Below are 17,500 nucleotides of genomic sequence, written 5' to 3' on the forward strand. Positions count from 1 at the left end.
ATTTGTTAACAAAGGTATGCAGGGTTTATAACTACAATCTGTTTTTCTTAAGGTGTGGCAGGGATTTGACTACACCTGTGCCCAGAGTGCCTACTTCATGATTCTTGATAATCTTAGACAGCCTTACTGCTACATGTCTAATCTTATCCATGATACTTCAGCCACCAGATGGCCTTTCTGCTAAGTATTTAAATGAATGTTCGTTTTGCTAATCCATTCATTGCCTGGAAGGAAAAGGGAGGTGGAAGTCCCTTTTAAAATGATGGCTTGGGGCCACAGCAACACTGTAGCATGAAGATGAAATGAAACAAACAGTAACAGAAAAACAGTAAGGGATTTCTTATTATAATACTGGAGATTCTAGCCTGAAAAGCTAAAGGCGAAACAAAGACATTTCATGATTTCATGCAAATTCACAAGTTCCTACCTTGTTTCTAATACATTATGTTTATAGTGGGAAACTGAGCAGTTACTGGAAAAATGCACAGATACAATTAGGCTCTTGTTGAGAATAGACCACAGCACATACCAAACTACATCGGTGTAGTATGAAGGCGAGGCTGTACATTGTTACAAAAAAAAAAAAAACTAACTACAATGTCGGCTTGTATACTCTCCAAACCAGTGCAACTTCTTCATAAATGACTGGCCTTATGTAAAGATGCAGATATCCATTTCTTGAAATCAGTGGCCATTATTAGCAGGATAGTGACATACTAAGAAAAGAAATCCTTACCCTTATGTTCAGTCATTGCCCCCTGCTGTTATGAAACAAAAAAGGCAATATTGTAAAAGCACCCAGAGAATAAAATCAGTACTGAACACATGTTCATTACGCTGAGCTGTAAATGCCACTGATAACTGCAAGCTAGTGGACAGCCCTGCAAAATACGCATATATAACAGCTTCAGACTAATCTTGCTTTTAATATGGGGAATTGCAGACTTCATCAGGTGGTACTATATTTAAATATGAATGACATCTGTGAGAATATTCCTGCAAGTATTACTGAAATCTGAAAAGCACTGAGCTCTGCAATTTCAGCATTCATTGCATGCCTGTTCCTTTACATGGAATCTTCTTTTAGCTATGTTATAGCACCAGACTGCTAGAAAAGCAACTTCTTTTCAGTTGTGATAGTGAGCATAGCTGAGAAGTGATACTGCAACTATTTACAAAAGAGGTGAGTTAAAGATGAGGAAGGTCAGAAAGCTGCTCAGGGACACACTGAACAAGAGACATCACACAAGTAATTATGCACTTTTACCACACACTCACTGTCATTTGGGATACCTTTTTTATGAAATCATTTTGTTTTGCTCTGATTTCAAGCTGACATTTATAGACTATTCCCCCAGTCTTGCTGAGAACCTTTTCATGTTTTCTTCGGCTTCTCATACATAGCCCCATTTGGACAGTCAGCAGTTTCACTATATACTTTTAACATTATCATTTACAAGCATAGTAAAAAGAACAGGACCCAACATTGGATGTTGTAGAATCGCTGTGGTAACCAAGCCTTACCTTCTTCTTCTTTGACTCCCCAGTTGTCCCTATTTTAGGGGAATGTATCTACTTTAGAAATTAGGACTGATTTACCTCTACACACGATGTACCTATTTTTGGAGGAATACCTTTACTTTCAGGCTTGATTGACCCCTTCACATAATTTTCTGAATCCCCCTCATCACATGTGATTTTTGACACTGTCTGCTACACAGAAAACCAGACTACATGACCTGCCTACTAGTGGCACCAATAAAGAAAAAGGATACACATCTTACTTCTCCCCTTTTCAGAAGCAAAAATAAATAACTTTGTGCAGTAGACTCTTGCAATACATTTAATTCAAGTCTATAGATTTTATACCGTTTCTTTGTCACACACTCATTTTTATACATGTGTTTCATAGTAAAATCCTACATTCCTACTGGTAGAGGAAAGTGTCATGTGCTACATTGTATTCAAATGTTATGATAATTAGATATCCAGATTTTTTGGTTGAAAGTGTCAACTTTCCGAGGGCCTTTATACCTAGTTTCACTGTCTGCAGGTTGAGAGGTATGCTTCACCTGTGTGGTCTACATTTGTTATTATTTTCTGTATCCTAATGAATGCTTTAAGAATATCCTCCTATGATTACGTCAAGCCTATCTGTAAATTACATCCTTCTTTTAAACACTAACCTTGCAAGCCCTAGGCCCAAATAAACCACATCCAGTGCCTTCTTCTGACAAACTACATTGGTTAGCCAATCAAAAAGTAGTATTACGTTTTCTTTTTTCTGCAAGATCCATGTTCCTTTCACCTGCTGCCCAACTAGCTTCCATGAGTAACAGAATTATTTCCTTTATTAATGAGTATGATTTTCTCTATAGCAGATCTCGGACTGACAGATGAGTAGCTTCAAACATATGAATTTATTTCTTAACATAATCTTAAGCAGCTCATATTTCTGTGGATAATCAAACATTACCGTTTACAGGAATGATGAGCATGGGAATATATTTACTGTATTTTTGGATGAATTCCAATATACTGTAAGAGCCTTAATGACAGACTTCATATGTCAGACGCTGTTCTGCTATGGGCTTGTACAGACATAGCAGCAGTATTAAACAGAAACAGGAGAAGATTTTTTTTGGATTGAATATAAGTTGATTGTTAGTAAGCTAATTTTCAACAGAGTGAAAGGAGCTTTGGGTAAGTGAGTGGAGATCAGAAATATTATCAGAGATAGAGATGACAGTGGAGTCATCAGCATATTGTACGAAAGTAGGGAGGGAGCAGGAGGCATGGGGACTGTTGGTGAAAATTATGAAAAGTAGTGGTCCAAGGATGGATCCTTGGGGTACACCACTGCAGATGGGGGGAAAGGAGGAGAAAGAAGAGAGGCATTTCACAGATAGCTGACTGTTGGAGAGGTAGTTAGAAAATCAAGACAGGTGAGGGTTACAAATATTGAGGTCAGCCAGTCTGGAAAGGAGCACGGGGTTGGAAACAGTGTCAAAGGCCTTGGAGATGTCCAGGAATAGACAAAGGAGACATGTTTATTGTTGTCTCTGGCTTGTGTGATTGTTTGGATGAAAGACGTTAAAGCAGTGGCAGTGCTCTGGTTGGGGCAGAAGCTGTGCTGGGTGGATATGACTAGATTTTCATGAAGGAGGTGGTCTAGTAATCGCTTAAGGATACACTTTTCTAGTAACTTTGAGAGGGGGGATAGAATAGCTATGGGGCAGAAGTTAGTCAGGTCAATGGAGTGCCCTCCCTTGTGGATGGGAATAGTATAAAATTGTTTCCAGATAGAGGGGACAGAAGATCTGTGGATAGATCGGTTAATAAGGATGGAGACAGGGTATGGTATAGACCTAGCAGAAAGTTTTAGGAAAAGGAGGGTAGGTTGTCAGCTGAGGGAGAGCATGGTTTTAGTTTGCTGAGAAGAGATTTTATGTAGGTGGTGGGGATAGGTTTGAGACAGAAGGTAGCTGTTTGACTTGATGTGGGGATGGGGGAGTTTAGTGGTGTTGTTAATTTAGTGATACAGTCAATGGAAGTAGGAGTTAAAAATGTTAGTGGTTTCCAGGGGAGTATTGTCAGGATAGAGGTTAGGCAAACTAAGCCTTCCAGGGCAGAGAATTTTATTAAGAGTAGTCCAAAATTGTTTGGGTTTTTTATGGTGGCTTGACAGGGGGTTTTGGTAGAAGTTTTTCTTGTCAGTGATTACTTGCTTTTTAGTGTGATTACGGAGATATTTCTAGTTTTGGAGGTGAGTCTTGGTTTTGAATTTTAGCCAGTTTTTCCAAGCCTAGTCTCTTTCCAGCATTACAGAGTGAGTGGACTTAGATAGCCATGGTGCAGAGTGGGGTTTTATTCTAACTTTCCTAGGGGGAGCTAGGGAGTTAAGAGTTTCAAGGAATATGGTGTTACATCCACAGAGCATGGACCTGCCAAGCACACAATGCTCTTGTGTAACCGCATTGTCTGGCAAAGTCAGCATGCAGAGGCATGCCTCCTAGAGCAGGCAGCACTTACTGGATTTCAAAGGAGAGAAGCCCCAAGGGGAAGGGTAGGCTGCTCCGACAGATCTGAAAGCTGGGCTGTTTCTTACTACGCAACTCTCACCATAAGAGGAACAGAGGGAGATGATTAGGCACCTGAGGCAGGAATGAATGTGTGATATGATGTTGTCTAGCTCAGGAATCCCTGATGGAAAGAAAGGATCTGTTGGATAAAGGTAGTATAGTCATCTGGCAGGTCCAGTGGTGAGGTGAAAAAAAATATTTTCAAGGTAATTCACAGCAAGGAATATACTATCAAAGCTATAGAGCTGCTATTTCTGAAAATAAAAAAATGACTCCTTAGTAATACCTGTAAATCTAAACAGATCTTATCAGGTTCATATCATTTTGTTTTACAAACACTATTTTCAATGTATTCAAATGCATTGTATCATTTGAGTAATGCTGCGGTGGTGCATCGGTAGCGTTGTCGCCTCACAGCAAGAAGCTCTTCCGTTCGATTCTCGGCTGGAGTGCCTTCTGTGTGGAGTCTGTATGTCCTCCCCGTGGTTGAGTGGCAGTCAAAAGACATGCGTGACTGGGCTTGCCTTCTTTGAAGGTTGGGTGTCGGGCTGGCACCTCGGCACCGTAAAATTCTACTGCCAATCATTAGCAGACTGGAGTTCTGCTGTGGCGACCCCTAACCGGGAAAAGCCGAAAGAAAAACAACAACAAACAACTCATAATAAGCTCTACAACTATTAACCCAGAGAAGACTTAGGAAGAAGCACCCCAACTGCAACAAGACTGTTCCTTGGTAAACTAGACTATAAATAAATACTACATATATGCAAATAGCTGTAAAGGTTTGTAACAAAAACCGCTAACTACAACGCAGGTGGTATCTATCTATATTGACAATCAATCTGACCAGAATTCATAAGGGAAAATATACAAATATAAGAACATAATTGTACTGCCTGTGCACAATTTGCAGGGTCATCACCTGTCCCTCTTTATACAGGTCAGTCTTTATTTGATCGGTTCTATATGATGAAAAAATGAAATATGGCAAATGTCCAGAGATTTTATGACAAAATACATTTACCAAGTTTCCTCTGATAGTAATATAAAATAATTACATTGTATTTGAAATACCCCAATATTACATGAAAGAGCAAGTATAAATTAAATTATACAATAGTAAGTTTTATTTTAACAAAAAAGTGAAGTCCAGTCCTTTGCACTGAACACAGGCGTTATTTGCTTTGCAAAACTTCACTATTCCATAAAAAGTGCCCCACTTTGGGCATCTAAAAAGGTGGAAACCATGTTTGGTTTTCTGTGCTTCAGTGACTTTCACAGAGCCAGCCCTATACTTGTTGTCTTTCAAGTGACATTGCTAACTGCAGTCACATCTTTAATTACTCATGCCCACAACAGCACCTCTGTACGTACAGAGATCTGAAAGGTTCCAGAATGGGAGAACATGATAGGTGTACAGATTTCATTTTAGTAAGATACACTAGAATGAAGAGTTCTGCAGCCTTAATATGGACTAGCAAACCAAACCATGGAGTAAAAGTCTGCCTGTAGTTTACTTACCAAACACAGTCAAACTAAGAAGAACCATCTGGATCACAGTACAAGTCTCTGTTGTCAAATGACAGCCTATAACAGGTGCTACAGTCATAGGAAGAAGTTCACAGGATCTAACTGGCCTGACAGTTTATAGCGGGTCATACCTCCCAACCTCTTAACATAAGATTTCTGGACAAAGCCAAAACTAGTGGGATGACAAAGGTTCCAAATTGGGGAACATTTTTAAATATTGCTCACATAAACTTAGAAAACGGATAGAAAAACATTTTGCATTGTATACATTTTCTGAAGAATGTGAAGTCTGAAACTCAAATGTCTGTCATTATTTAGTGACTTCAGTTTTCAACGATTTGTCCGAAAACCACAAATGTTATGTCGTATAGACCAAAATATGAGGCAAAAATCTGGACATTTGAGAGGTATGTAGAAGGTTACTTGTGTCATGTTAGTGAGTTTAATCATGAAGGTCTGAGTTTGATACCTTCCGTCTCCACTTGCATATTCTGCAACTCTAAGCAAGTCATTTAACCAGACTAGTGTTCTCAGGCTACACCTGAAAAGTGGCATATATACTGATAAATCTTACTATTAACAACAGAGTAATAAAATAATGGTGCAACTACAGACGGGGACACAGAACAGATGTCTTACTACATGGGCATAGATGAGATCAGAACATGGTCTCTATTACCCAGTAGATGTGATCACTCACCATAAGTGTTAAGATAGCTGTACTGCAAAACAGGCCTGGAACACAGCAGGACTCTGTGGGCCAGGCCAATCATTGATGCAAGTCCACCACACAACCATGGCACCAAAGTAAAATCAGCAGGTAAACATCAGAAGATCTTTGACATAAAAAATGGTATCCGCACATCAAGCAGGAAGATAAAAAGATAAAACACACATACGTAAATCTACTCACATTAAAAGTGATGGCACCCTCAGCCTCTGCTTCATTTAGTCACCAGCTTACCTAATGACAGTGAATGAAAAAAGTGATAAGTCATTGTCTATGTAACAAGGGATGACTGTGAATGACAAAAGTGAAAAGTCACTGTCTATGTGACAAGGGATGACTGTGAATGACAAAAGTGAAAAGTCACCGTCTGTGTAACAAGGGATGACTGTGAATGACAAAAGTGAAAAGTCACTATGTAACAAAGGATGACCGTGAATGACAAAAGTAGAAAGTCACCTTCTATGTAACAAGGGATGACTGAGAATGACAAAAGTGAAAAGTCACCATATATGTAACAGGGGATGACTACGAATGACAAAAGTGAAAAGTCACCATCTGTGTAACAAGGGATGACCTTGAATGACAAAAGTGGAAAGTCACCATCTATGTAACAAGGGATGACTGTGAATGACAAAAGTGAAAAGTCACCATATATGTAACGGGATGACTATGAATGACAAAAGTGAAAAGCCATTGCATGTGTAACAAGGGATGACTGTGAATGACAAAAGTGAAAGATCACTGTCTATGTAACAAGCGATGACTGTGAATGACAAAAGTGAAAAGTCACTGTCTATGCAACAAGGGAATGACTGTGAATGACAAACGTGAAAAGTCACCATTAATGTAACAGGAGATGACTATGAATAACAAAAGCGAAAAGTCATTGCCTATGTAACAAGGGATGACTGTGAATGACAAAAGTGAAAAGTCACTGTCTACGTAACAAGGGATAGCTTGAAATTGTGTGGGGATGCTGATAATCAAAGCAGAACTTCTATGCAGACAACTGTAGTAAAATCATGAGGAATACGTAGAAATAAGAGTTTACAGAACATCTGATGCAACTTAACTTGTTTCCCTCAGTCAAGATGTGCCCGCGCGCGTGTATGTGTGTGTGTGTGTGTGTGTGTGTGTGTGTGTGTGTGTGTGTGTGTGTGTGTGTGTGTGTGTGGGTGGGTGTGCGTGTGTGAAGTGAGGAGACCTCTTCTGTCACTCGCCTTTTTTTCCACATATATGCTACACCAATTCTAACAAGATAAAAGAGCAAAAGCAATGTCTTTTCGGCTTTTCCCGGTTAGGGGTCACCACAGCGGATCACCAGTCCGCTAATGATGAGCATAACTACTATATTTTCTGCCAAGAGCCTTATACATATAGATAATGAGCCTGTCATTGGTGACAGATAAGGAGGAGAGTCAGACTTTCCATAGTCTTCTTGTTTTGAATTTCTCCTGGTTTACTACAACACATGCTTAACACAAGTCTGTAAACTGTGATACTCAAGAGGCACCTTTTACTATGAAATGCATATTCCTCAGAATGTATTGCAGCTAAACCAATACTATAACACAAAGATGTCAAAATAGAGATGGAAAATGAATCATTAAACTTCTTAACCAATTATATGCTACCCAACTGCTTAAATCTTCCAAGAGTTATGCAACAAAAGGTGTGCTTTATTATAATTTGCACAGACTAAATCAATTTGTGATCACCTGCCCTTGACTTTCACACTTCAGCTGTCAAAATACTTAGTATCGCATAACAGTAACCAAACTGAGAGAGTAAACAAGCAAATGCCGCAAATGTTAAGAAATTCGGATGTGCTATAACCAAAGTTAATTCTGTTCTTTTTGATGCCATTCGGGTATGTTAGTGGCTCCACAAACATCATGTGCTTTATATATGAAACAAGTGGCAGTACAGGGAAAACTGTGTTACTAAGCTACTTACAATATCGTACCTTAATTACATTTTATCATTTTGGTATCACCTTTTTTATTGCAGATACAGTATACTGCTATCAAAGGAATCAACTTTGATTTCAGTTTTAAACAGCTGCAGACAGTTCAAAGTTAACTGCCTGTCTGTCTCCCAGCAAGGGCTGTGTTACTTCATGATTTCATTCTGGGAAAATAAGGCTTTACATCCTATATTGCAGTAATCTTTTTTGCATTTTCTCATCTTTGTCATTCAGAAGTGTGTATCTGGTACTATTTCTGTGGCTGCATGTTATTTACTATACAGACTTTATACTACTGCTAATACAATATTTTGTAACTATATCACTCAGTGCTATAAATGCTTATATATTACAAAATTGTCTTGCTTCTGCAATGTGGTCTCGGGGAAAAGCAGTTTTGTCCAGTCCTTTATTTGGTTATTGCAAAAATAGATAGAGAGATAGATAGAGAGATAGACAGATAGATATTCAGACTGACAGTAGACATTTAAAATTGACTTCAAAATGCATCACTTGTGAATGTTATACTTCAAGTCATACAATTATCTATTATAATTTGATTAACTCTTATCAGGCGCAAACAGAAGAAAACTACATGAACACAACTGCACTCCTGTACCTGCAAACCATGTAAATCATCTGTCTACAGTATAACTATGGTTTATTCAAGCACATCTTAAATAAAACCTTGAGTGTCTGTGCAACAAAAAACATAAAACAAAGAGCAATGGTTCAGTCTGCCACTCTAAAATGCACTTCAATTTGTTGCTGTTGATATTGATACACCTTGTTTTATGCACTAAAAAATTCCAAATGAAAACCTCAGAAAGTCAGCCATTGACTACTTAAAATCCATTAGATAATAAGTCTGTTACTGCCCACATTAAACTTCTAGCAAAAGATAAACAGAAAACTGGAGGCAACATAATGTTATTTTCTTTCTTTTGTTTCAAGCTGCAGACTTACTTTTTACTATATATTTGACAGCTATATTAATCAATTATTGATATGTGAGTTGTACATATTTAATCTATGTCTCATAATAACATACAATAAATTTCAGTACAGATGACTAAGGTCTAAACATAGGTACTGCAAAGACAGCTAGAGCACATCTATAACTATAAATGACATTGCATCACACTTTAATATCTAATGCTTACAACAGATGTAGAAAAAGACAATACCTGCTGTAATGAATATAGATCGGGTTTCAATTTGGGAATAAAAACAAAAGTATATATTGATATCAGAAAAACTGCCATTCACAAAAATTACCCATTACTAGCAAAACAGTTTTTGCCGTCTTAAAAAAACTGTCCTGAATATCTGTGGATTAAAGTGCTTGTTTTATGCAGCATTTATGTGTGATATATACCAAGTTGTTATGCATGCTGCAGTGAAGTTAATCTCTTCTATTCATTGCCAAAATCTAACAGCTACCAGCAGTACACTCAGAGTCACAACTTAAATATGTATGTCTTCAACAAAAAGCAGGATCAAAACCAGTGATGTGCTTTTAATTTCTTGTGCTGACAGATTCTTTCATAAAAATATGGCTGTGCATGTTTCTATATTAAAGTCCTTCTCTGCAATTAATTATAACATGGGTTCTTTCTCACCCTGAGTAAAACAAGAGAGGGGCCCTGCGGGTAATTTGCTTTTAATCATAGAATGACTTCCTAGACCTGGAGCAGGCATCCTTTTGTGGCATATTAACAACTAGCAGGAGCTGTGACTGGAAACATCAAGCTAATAAATTCAGAAGGTAAATGCTGCAATATACAATCACATAAAATATATGTCCAGTTACTGAAGATGGCCAGCATTGCTTGCTGCTCTTATTTTATGATTTCATGATACAGAATTCCTGATGAATTTATCACCAACAGCCAGCTTCAGTTTAAAAGGTTCATGCTTACATCCCCAAAGAAAGCTGCCTAATAAAAGACAGCAGTTCACACTCTCTCAGGCTCAGATAACTTGAGTTAATGTGTTTCTGACAATCTGAAACATATACTTCTAGATCTGTGGGATATGTGTTACCGTACATGTTTATCTTAGCTTCCTGTTACTCTAGACTCAGAGAAAACATGGCTACAGCCATAACAGTTCCCAAGTCCCCAATCCAACCAAACCATTTATTTGCTTAGGCAAAACAATACATAATAAATACTATACTCTTTCTTATTTATTATAGCCATCATGGTTAGAATTAATCAGTGGTGATGTGCTTATTGCAAACACTAAGGGATAATTGTATCAGAAATAAAATGTGCTCTACATAAAAAAATAAGTCAAAATCGAACACACAAATTCAGATTGCTTGGTTCAAGTGTATCCCTTTTAGTCAAGTCAATGCCTGCCAGCAGAATAATGGAAACTGATGCTAGTGGTCACTTCAGTCGAACAACATCGATTAAAAAGCTAATTTGAGTACTTGTCTCTTTAAAATAGTCAGAATTTCTTACTCTTGTGGTTATCATTATAAAGGGCAAAATGCGACCTCCATGCAAATAAATAACGTCCTTGTGCTCTGCCAAAGACTGCAGCATTACTTATAACATTCACTACCCAAGGGAGGCAAAAGCTACCCATTAGAATGAATTCCTTTACCATATACGCGCATAGAAATACACATGCATAGCTCCCCTGGGCGTGTTATATACCTGAACGATCGTGCAAACGTCTTGTTCTAAAAACTGGAAAGAGTTCAATACAACAGCGCACAATTCTCTGCGCTGATGTCTAATAAAATATGTGCAGGCAATGTGTGAGTGTGTGTGTGTGTGTGTGTGTGTGTGGGGGGGGGGGGGGGGGTTGTACACCATCCAATACCTACCTACCTACAAACTGCGATCTGCATGCATCATTTGTAACAATCATACAGCAAGCAAACCGTGAGATGCATCACATCAATGTGCACGGTACGTGTTAAAACTAGAGGACGTTGCAGCAAATGTAAAAACTGATAGCAAGCACGATTATGCAGGAAGTATAAAGGTAAAAAAATGACAAAGCTGATTTTAATAAGTTTGCATAACGTTAGATGATTAGGAATGAGGCACATTAGTCTTACCTTGCTGGAGAACGGTCCTGGAATTAGTAACTTGAGTGCTTGTCGTTTTAATTCCACCAGTCGAGCATTGCAGTTCTCGCACCAAATCCCTCGGTCCGATCCCGGAGACCCTCCACTGCCGGAACCAGGTGATCCAGTACCGAAACCAGGAGAGCCACCTAGTGATCCCGGTGATCCAGTGCCAATGCCGGGCGAGGTTGTTCCAGGAGATCCTGTAAAAGAGCCCGGTGATGAGGTTCCCGATCCAGGGGAAGGGGTACCAGAGGAGCCAGGGACTGAGCCAGCTCCCTCGGGAGCAGGTCGAGGGCCAGCTCTGGATTCCTCATAGGCTTTGCGGTACCAGCTCTCAGGGGAAAAAGACGCTGTCTTGGTCGGGGAGCAAACTTCAGTCACCTGTCATTCAAAATAAACACAATCAAGAACCTTATAGCAATGTATGTGTACATTCATGTAACGACTAACACATAACACACACTCCAAAGATGTGGACATCTAAATCATTTCAAACAATGCAAGGCTACATTTACGCTGAGACTTAATGGGGAAAGGGTTTGAGACCTTCAGCCACTTAACACGTTTGTAAGAAGGCGTTAAAGGATTACATAAATCCTAAATGTAAATCCTTGTGACAATAAGCACAACACAGTGATGAATACTATTATCATAATACCTCAGTATAAATGCAAGCGTGTAAGAAAACTGACAGGAATATGCTGCGTTTTGCTCAAGTTTGACACTTGCTGACCTATTTGTAATAAGGTGAGGTACACTCAATTTGGTTATGCTGCTGTTGGAAGAAACATTGGGCACCTTGAAACCTTTGGGTACCTGAGATCCGAGCAGCAAATAAAGTTGTTAGCAGTACTGCAGCAGCAACCGGCCACAACTGCTTTAATAACACTGTCTACCCACATTAAGAAAAATACTACATGTTACATCTGGTAGATCAATTTATGATTTGACAATTTACCCCATATTTGCGGTTTCTCGTCGAGGTTGGTACCCGATCCTTATTGCCTGCCACTGAATTCATGATGTCTTGAGCTCCTTAGTAGCTAAATATCCAATGAAAAATCCACCGTTAATAAACACAGTAATAAATCCAAGCTTTGGGAAACCACCGGTGCTCTCTGCTAATACTCTCACCCTTTTCCAGCTATTCCGCAGTGGTCCCAGAAACCCCTAAAAAAACCAAGGGTAGCCTGCAACAAGCCCAAATGATAAGCAGTCTCTGAGTCCAATGTCGTACCAGAACTGGCTCTCCAAGCATCACACACCATTGCCGCTGCCACAAGTTGCATTCCTAGACATGCCGATCCTGGTGGAGGGGCAGCAGCAGTTCCATAACGGATGCATCTTCTTGACCCACAAACCTGAGACAACAAACCGTTCCTGTCAGGAGTGTTTTTTCTTTCTTTTTTTTTTTTTTCCTACGTTTGCTGATGTAACAGTACCCCGGCCATTAGTTGTTTGCACACTCGCTGTTAGCAGAACATCGGAAGTCGCACTGACTCGAACCGCTCACAAGCAGCTCTGGCTCCCCTCTTTACTCTTTGTAAGTGCCTTCACCGGCAGCGGACCCGAGTCTGCGGCAGTCGGTCAGGGGGTGGAGCCTTCTTCTCCCGGAGGCCAATAGGCGCCGCTACACGCCAGAGTGACGGCTCACTTAAGAAAGTGCCCTTTCTATTTGCCTTATAAATCACTGCTGGGCACTGCAAAGCTTATACCTGTAATTTATGGAAAGAGTTCAAAGGCCCGTAACAATAGAAGGCTCTGCTAACTTGAAAGGGACCTTTTTTATCCCCTTTATTGTCTGGTAATATGCAGACCCTTAGTAGTGGGTTGTTGTACGACTTAAACAGCATCACTGGTAATAACTAAGAAAGGTCAGTTGCTTTGACTGTATCAGTTCAAGTTGGTAATCCCGACAAAAACTATCAGGTGGTCGGTATCGTAATGTAGTCCTGAAACTAAAGAAAAAATAGATATGACTATGTTTATACTATCTCACATTTCAGAATGTGTTATGTGGCTGTAGTATATAGAACAGCTTTAATTGCCGTATAAATGGGAGTATTTTTGTTGATTAGGCGAATTGTTTATACAGTAGCCGTCTTTCCATCTGTATACTGTTTCTTGAGGCGACATTTACAACTAGGTGCATATAGTGTTACTGCAATTTCTAAAGAAAACGTTTTCGAATGTCCTGTTTAACAACAGCCGGCCAAATAAGGACTAACTTGTGTGACAAAGGCCGTCAACATAAGAACAAAATAAATCTGGCAAATTAAGGAGCTTTTTAAATTATGTATTTTTGTGAACGGATGCCAGTCTGTATGATTGTTAATTCCCAATTAGTTGGTTAAGTTACTGTTAAGATCGGTGTGTGTATGTGCGTGTAGACAATCCAACAACGAAGACTGAAAAGTTAAAAAATGCTGCTACCTAGACTAGAAATGCTCAAGATGAAACATAACAACGCACATTCCGGGACACTTCTACAGCAGCTATGTTTCTGTGGCTGACCTGCGCCCTCTGCTGTTTGACTTTTGTTATTATCGCTACACTGCAGTGTTGTGCTGGTACTGCAGTCTGTCATTTACTATTATTTTTACTTGTACTTTTACTCTGCGATTGTCCAACGGGTCGACTGACTCACTCTCCGTTTTACAAAGAACCGGGGTTTACATTCGATATAAAGATAAGTCAGAAGTACGTGTCATATTAAGAGATGTACAGATTAACAGTTAAGTCCCCTTCCACCATACCTTGGGTTACCATCTACCTCTCTAAAAAACAGCAAGCTGTTAAATGGAACGTTCCAACTCTTCCTTTCTATACATCCCTACAGGGGGTACCCCAAGGTTCTGCCCTTAGCCCCTTACTTTTCAATATAGTCATCAGCAACTTTCACCACTCCATCTCCAAGTCTATACTAATCCAGTATAATCATCTGCTCAGCTGACACCCTCCCCACCATCTGCAAATAACCCAGTCAGCTTTATTTATTTTATTTTACATTTGTTAACCGGGGGTGTCTGAGTGAGCCGAAAAGGCCCCTTTTCAGCAGAGGCCTGGGGAGAAAAGCTCCACATAGAAAAATTACAGATACATTTAGACATGATCAGTTGTTGCTGCTGTGGCTTTTCCCGGTTAGGGGGTCACCACAGTAGAACTCCAGTCTGCTAATGATTGGCAGTTGATTTTTATGGTGTCAAGGTGCCAGCCTGACACCCAACCTTCAACGAAGGCACACCCATTTATGCATGTCTTTCAAATGCCACTTGACCACAAGGAGGACATGCAGACTCTACACAGAAGGTACTCCAGCCGGAAATCGAACAAGAGAACCTCTTGCTGTGAGGCGACAATGCTACCGCTGCACCACCGTGGCTTCAGACATGATCAGTATATACACAAATTACAAAAGACATGTTTTTACAGTGGTATTTATCAAATACTGAAACCTGGATGCAAAACAACCACCTCGCCCTTAATGTCAATAAAATAAAATTAATGATTTTCCCCCATCTAAACACTCCCCCTTGAAAAAAAACACCTTCAAGATCATAAGCCAGAATAACACCCCCATTGAAATTGTCCCTCACACCAAACTGCCTGTGTCATTATTGAGGAAAGTCTAAAATTCAATATCCACATCCAAACTAACATGTTGTTGGGTTTTTCGGCTTTTCCCGGTTAGGGGGTCGCCACAGCGGAACTCCAGTACGTTAATGATTGGTAGTTGATTTTTACATGCCAAGTTACCAGCCCTGACGCACAACCTTCAACGAAGGTACGTCCCTTCATACATGCTCCACACAGAAGACGCTCTAGCTGAGAATCGAACCGGACAGCGACTTACTGTGAGGCGACGATGCTACCGCAGCACCACCACCACGGACATCCAAACTAACATAAAAAAAAATTAGGGCTTCTATATAGGCATAACTGTTATCTCACCCCCTCCACCAGAAAGATCCTTGCCTCCACATACAGTGGATATAAAAATGTACACACCCCTGTTAAAATGACAGATTTTTGTGATATAAAAAAATGAGACCACAATAAATCATTTCAAAACTTTTCCTACCTTTAATGTGACCTATAACATGTACAATTCAATTGAAAAACAAACAAATCTGTTGGGGGAAAATATAAAAAATAAAAAAATGTACAATAAGCTGGTTGCATAAGTGTGCACACCCTTAAATTAATGCTTTGTTGAAGCAAAACTCGTGTAGACACACAAAAGAACTTCAAAATCCACAAATAGCCAGGCAAACTAGGATAATCCGTTTATGTATAACTTTACTTTAAGCGCTTTTCGTACGTACTATGTACAAACTTCTTCAGAAAAAGAACAACAGTAAAAGTGCCATTTAAGTACCAAAAATTAGTAGTCAGCTGATGCATCAATTAAAATATAAAAATATATTAAAGGCACCTCACTAAAACACAACAGTCTGTATCAAGATAAAACTTATACATGAAATATGATTATAAGTAATATATACACCAAAGAATTAGTCTAACTAAAAAATATATATAACAAATTGAATTAAATTAACAACCTTTTAAAGACTAATGTTAATATATAACTTACTAAAACTGACTAAAAGATCAATTATTGTAATAAACAGCTAAGCAACAACACATTACACATTAACAATAATACTTTCATGATATGAAAGAATCATGTCCAGAAAGTATGACCTTTTACAAAACTATATATTAAATAAACTATATGAAAGTAAATACCAAAAGTATATATAAAAATGTATGGCCCCTTTGATATTCGATTAGAAAGGTTAGAATTAGTTTGGCAGATTAGATTGTATTCATACAACTGGCCTGGTCTAAATGATATGTGTTCCATTATGGCTTTGCTAAAACCTAAAAGCCTTAGTAGATAGGAATTTAATTGGATTAATCTTAAATGTTCTTATTATTATTTTTTACGTACATATTTTTCATATATGTTTTATACATTTTTTATATATACTTTTGATATTTACAAAGAACTGGACGTCTCTCCAAAGTTGATGAAAAGACAAGACAAAAACTGGTCAGGGAGGCTGCCAAGAGACCTACAGCAACACTGAAGGAGCTGCAGGAATTTCTAGCAAGTACTGGTTGTGTACTACATGTGACAACAATCTCCCATATTCTCCATATGTCTGGACTGTGGGGTAGGGTTGCAAGATGGCAGCCTTTTCTTACACAGAAAAAACATCCAGATCTGGCTAAAATTTGCAAAAGAATACATCAAGTCTCCCAAAAGCATGTGAGAAAATGTGTTATGGTCTGATGAGACCAAGGTTGAACTTTCTGGCCACAATTCCAAAAGGTACGTTTGGCACAAAAACAACACTTCGCATCACCAAAAGAACACCATCCCCACGGTGAAGCATGGTGGTGGCAGTATCATGTTTTTGGGCGGCTGCTTTTCTTCAGCTGGAACTGGGGCTTTAGTCAAGGTGGAGGGAATTATGAACAGTTCCAAATACCAGTCACTTTTGACCCAAAACCTTCAGGTGTCTACTACAAAGCTAAAGATGAAGAGGCATTTCACCTTTAAACATGACAGTAACCCCAAGCATGCATCCAAATCAACAAAAGAATGGCTTCACCAGAAGAAAATTACAATTTTGTAATGGCCAAGCCAGAGCCCAGACCTAAATCCAATAGAAAATCTGTGGGGTGACTTGAAGAGGGCTGTGCACAAGAGATGCCCTTGCAATCTGACAGATTTGGAGTGTTTTTGCAAGGAAGAGTGGGCAAATGTTGGCAAGTCAAGATGTGCCACGCTGATAGAGTCCTACCCAAAAAGACTGAACTGTAATTAAGTCAAAAGGTTCTTCAACAAAGTATTAGTTTAAGGGTGTACAGACTTATGCAACCAGCTTATCATATGTTTGTTTTTTTTTATATATTTTTTCCCCTAACTGATTTGTTTTTCATTTGAATTGTATAGGTTATAGGTCACATTAAAGGTGGGAAAAGTTTTGAAATGATTTATTGTGGTCTCATTTTTTTATATAACAAAAACCTTGCATTTTAACAGGGGTGTGTACACTTTTTATATCCACTGTACCTTCTCCCCTCCCTAG

At 39.0% G+C, this 17,500-nt stretch overlaps 1 protein-coding gene across 1 annotated transcript in view; it reads right to left on the reverse strand.

Annotated features, from left to right (window-relative positions):
- KIF26B (kinesin family member 26B) overlaps positions 1–13,213 on the reverse strand; it is a 1,779,156-nt gene extending 1,765,943 nt beyond the window's left edge. The window contains exons 1-2 of the mRNA XM_044058109.1: positions 12,358–13,213; positions 11,388–11,780 (exon numbers count right to left, since the gene is read on the reverse strand). Coding sequence (XP_043914044.1) covers positions 11,388–11,780; positions 12,358–12,420 — 456 coding nt within the window. The 5' untranslated portion in view covers positions 12,421–13,213. The remainder of the gene's footprint in view (positions 1–11,387; positions 11,781–12,357) is intronic.
- Between the last annotated feature and the right edge of the window lie 4,287 nt (positions 13,214–17,500).

The sequence above is a fragment of the Protopterus annectens genome, chromosome 1.part2 (assembly GCF_019279795.1).
Source record: "Protopterus annectens isolate FY-2018-M chromosome 1.part2, PAN1.0, whole genome shotgun sequence".
Taxonomy (NCBI): domain Eukaryota; kingdom Metazoa; phylum Chordata; order Ceratodontiformes; family Protopteridae; genus Protopterus; species Protopterus annectens.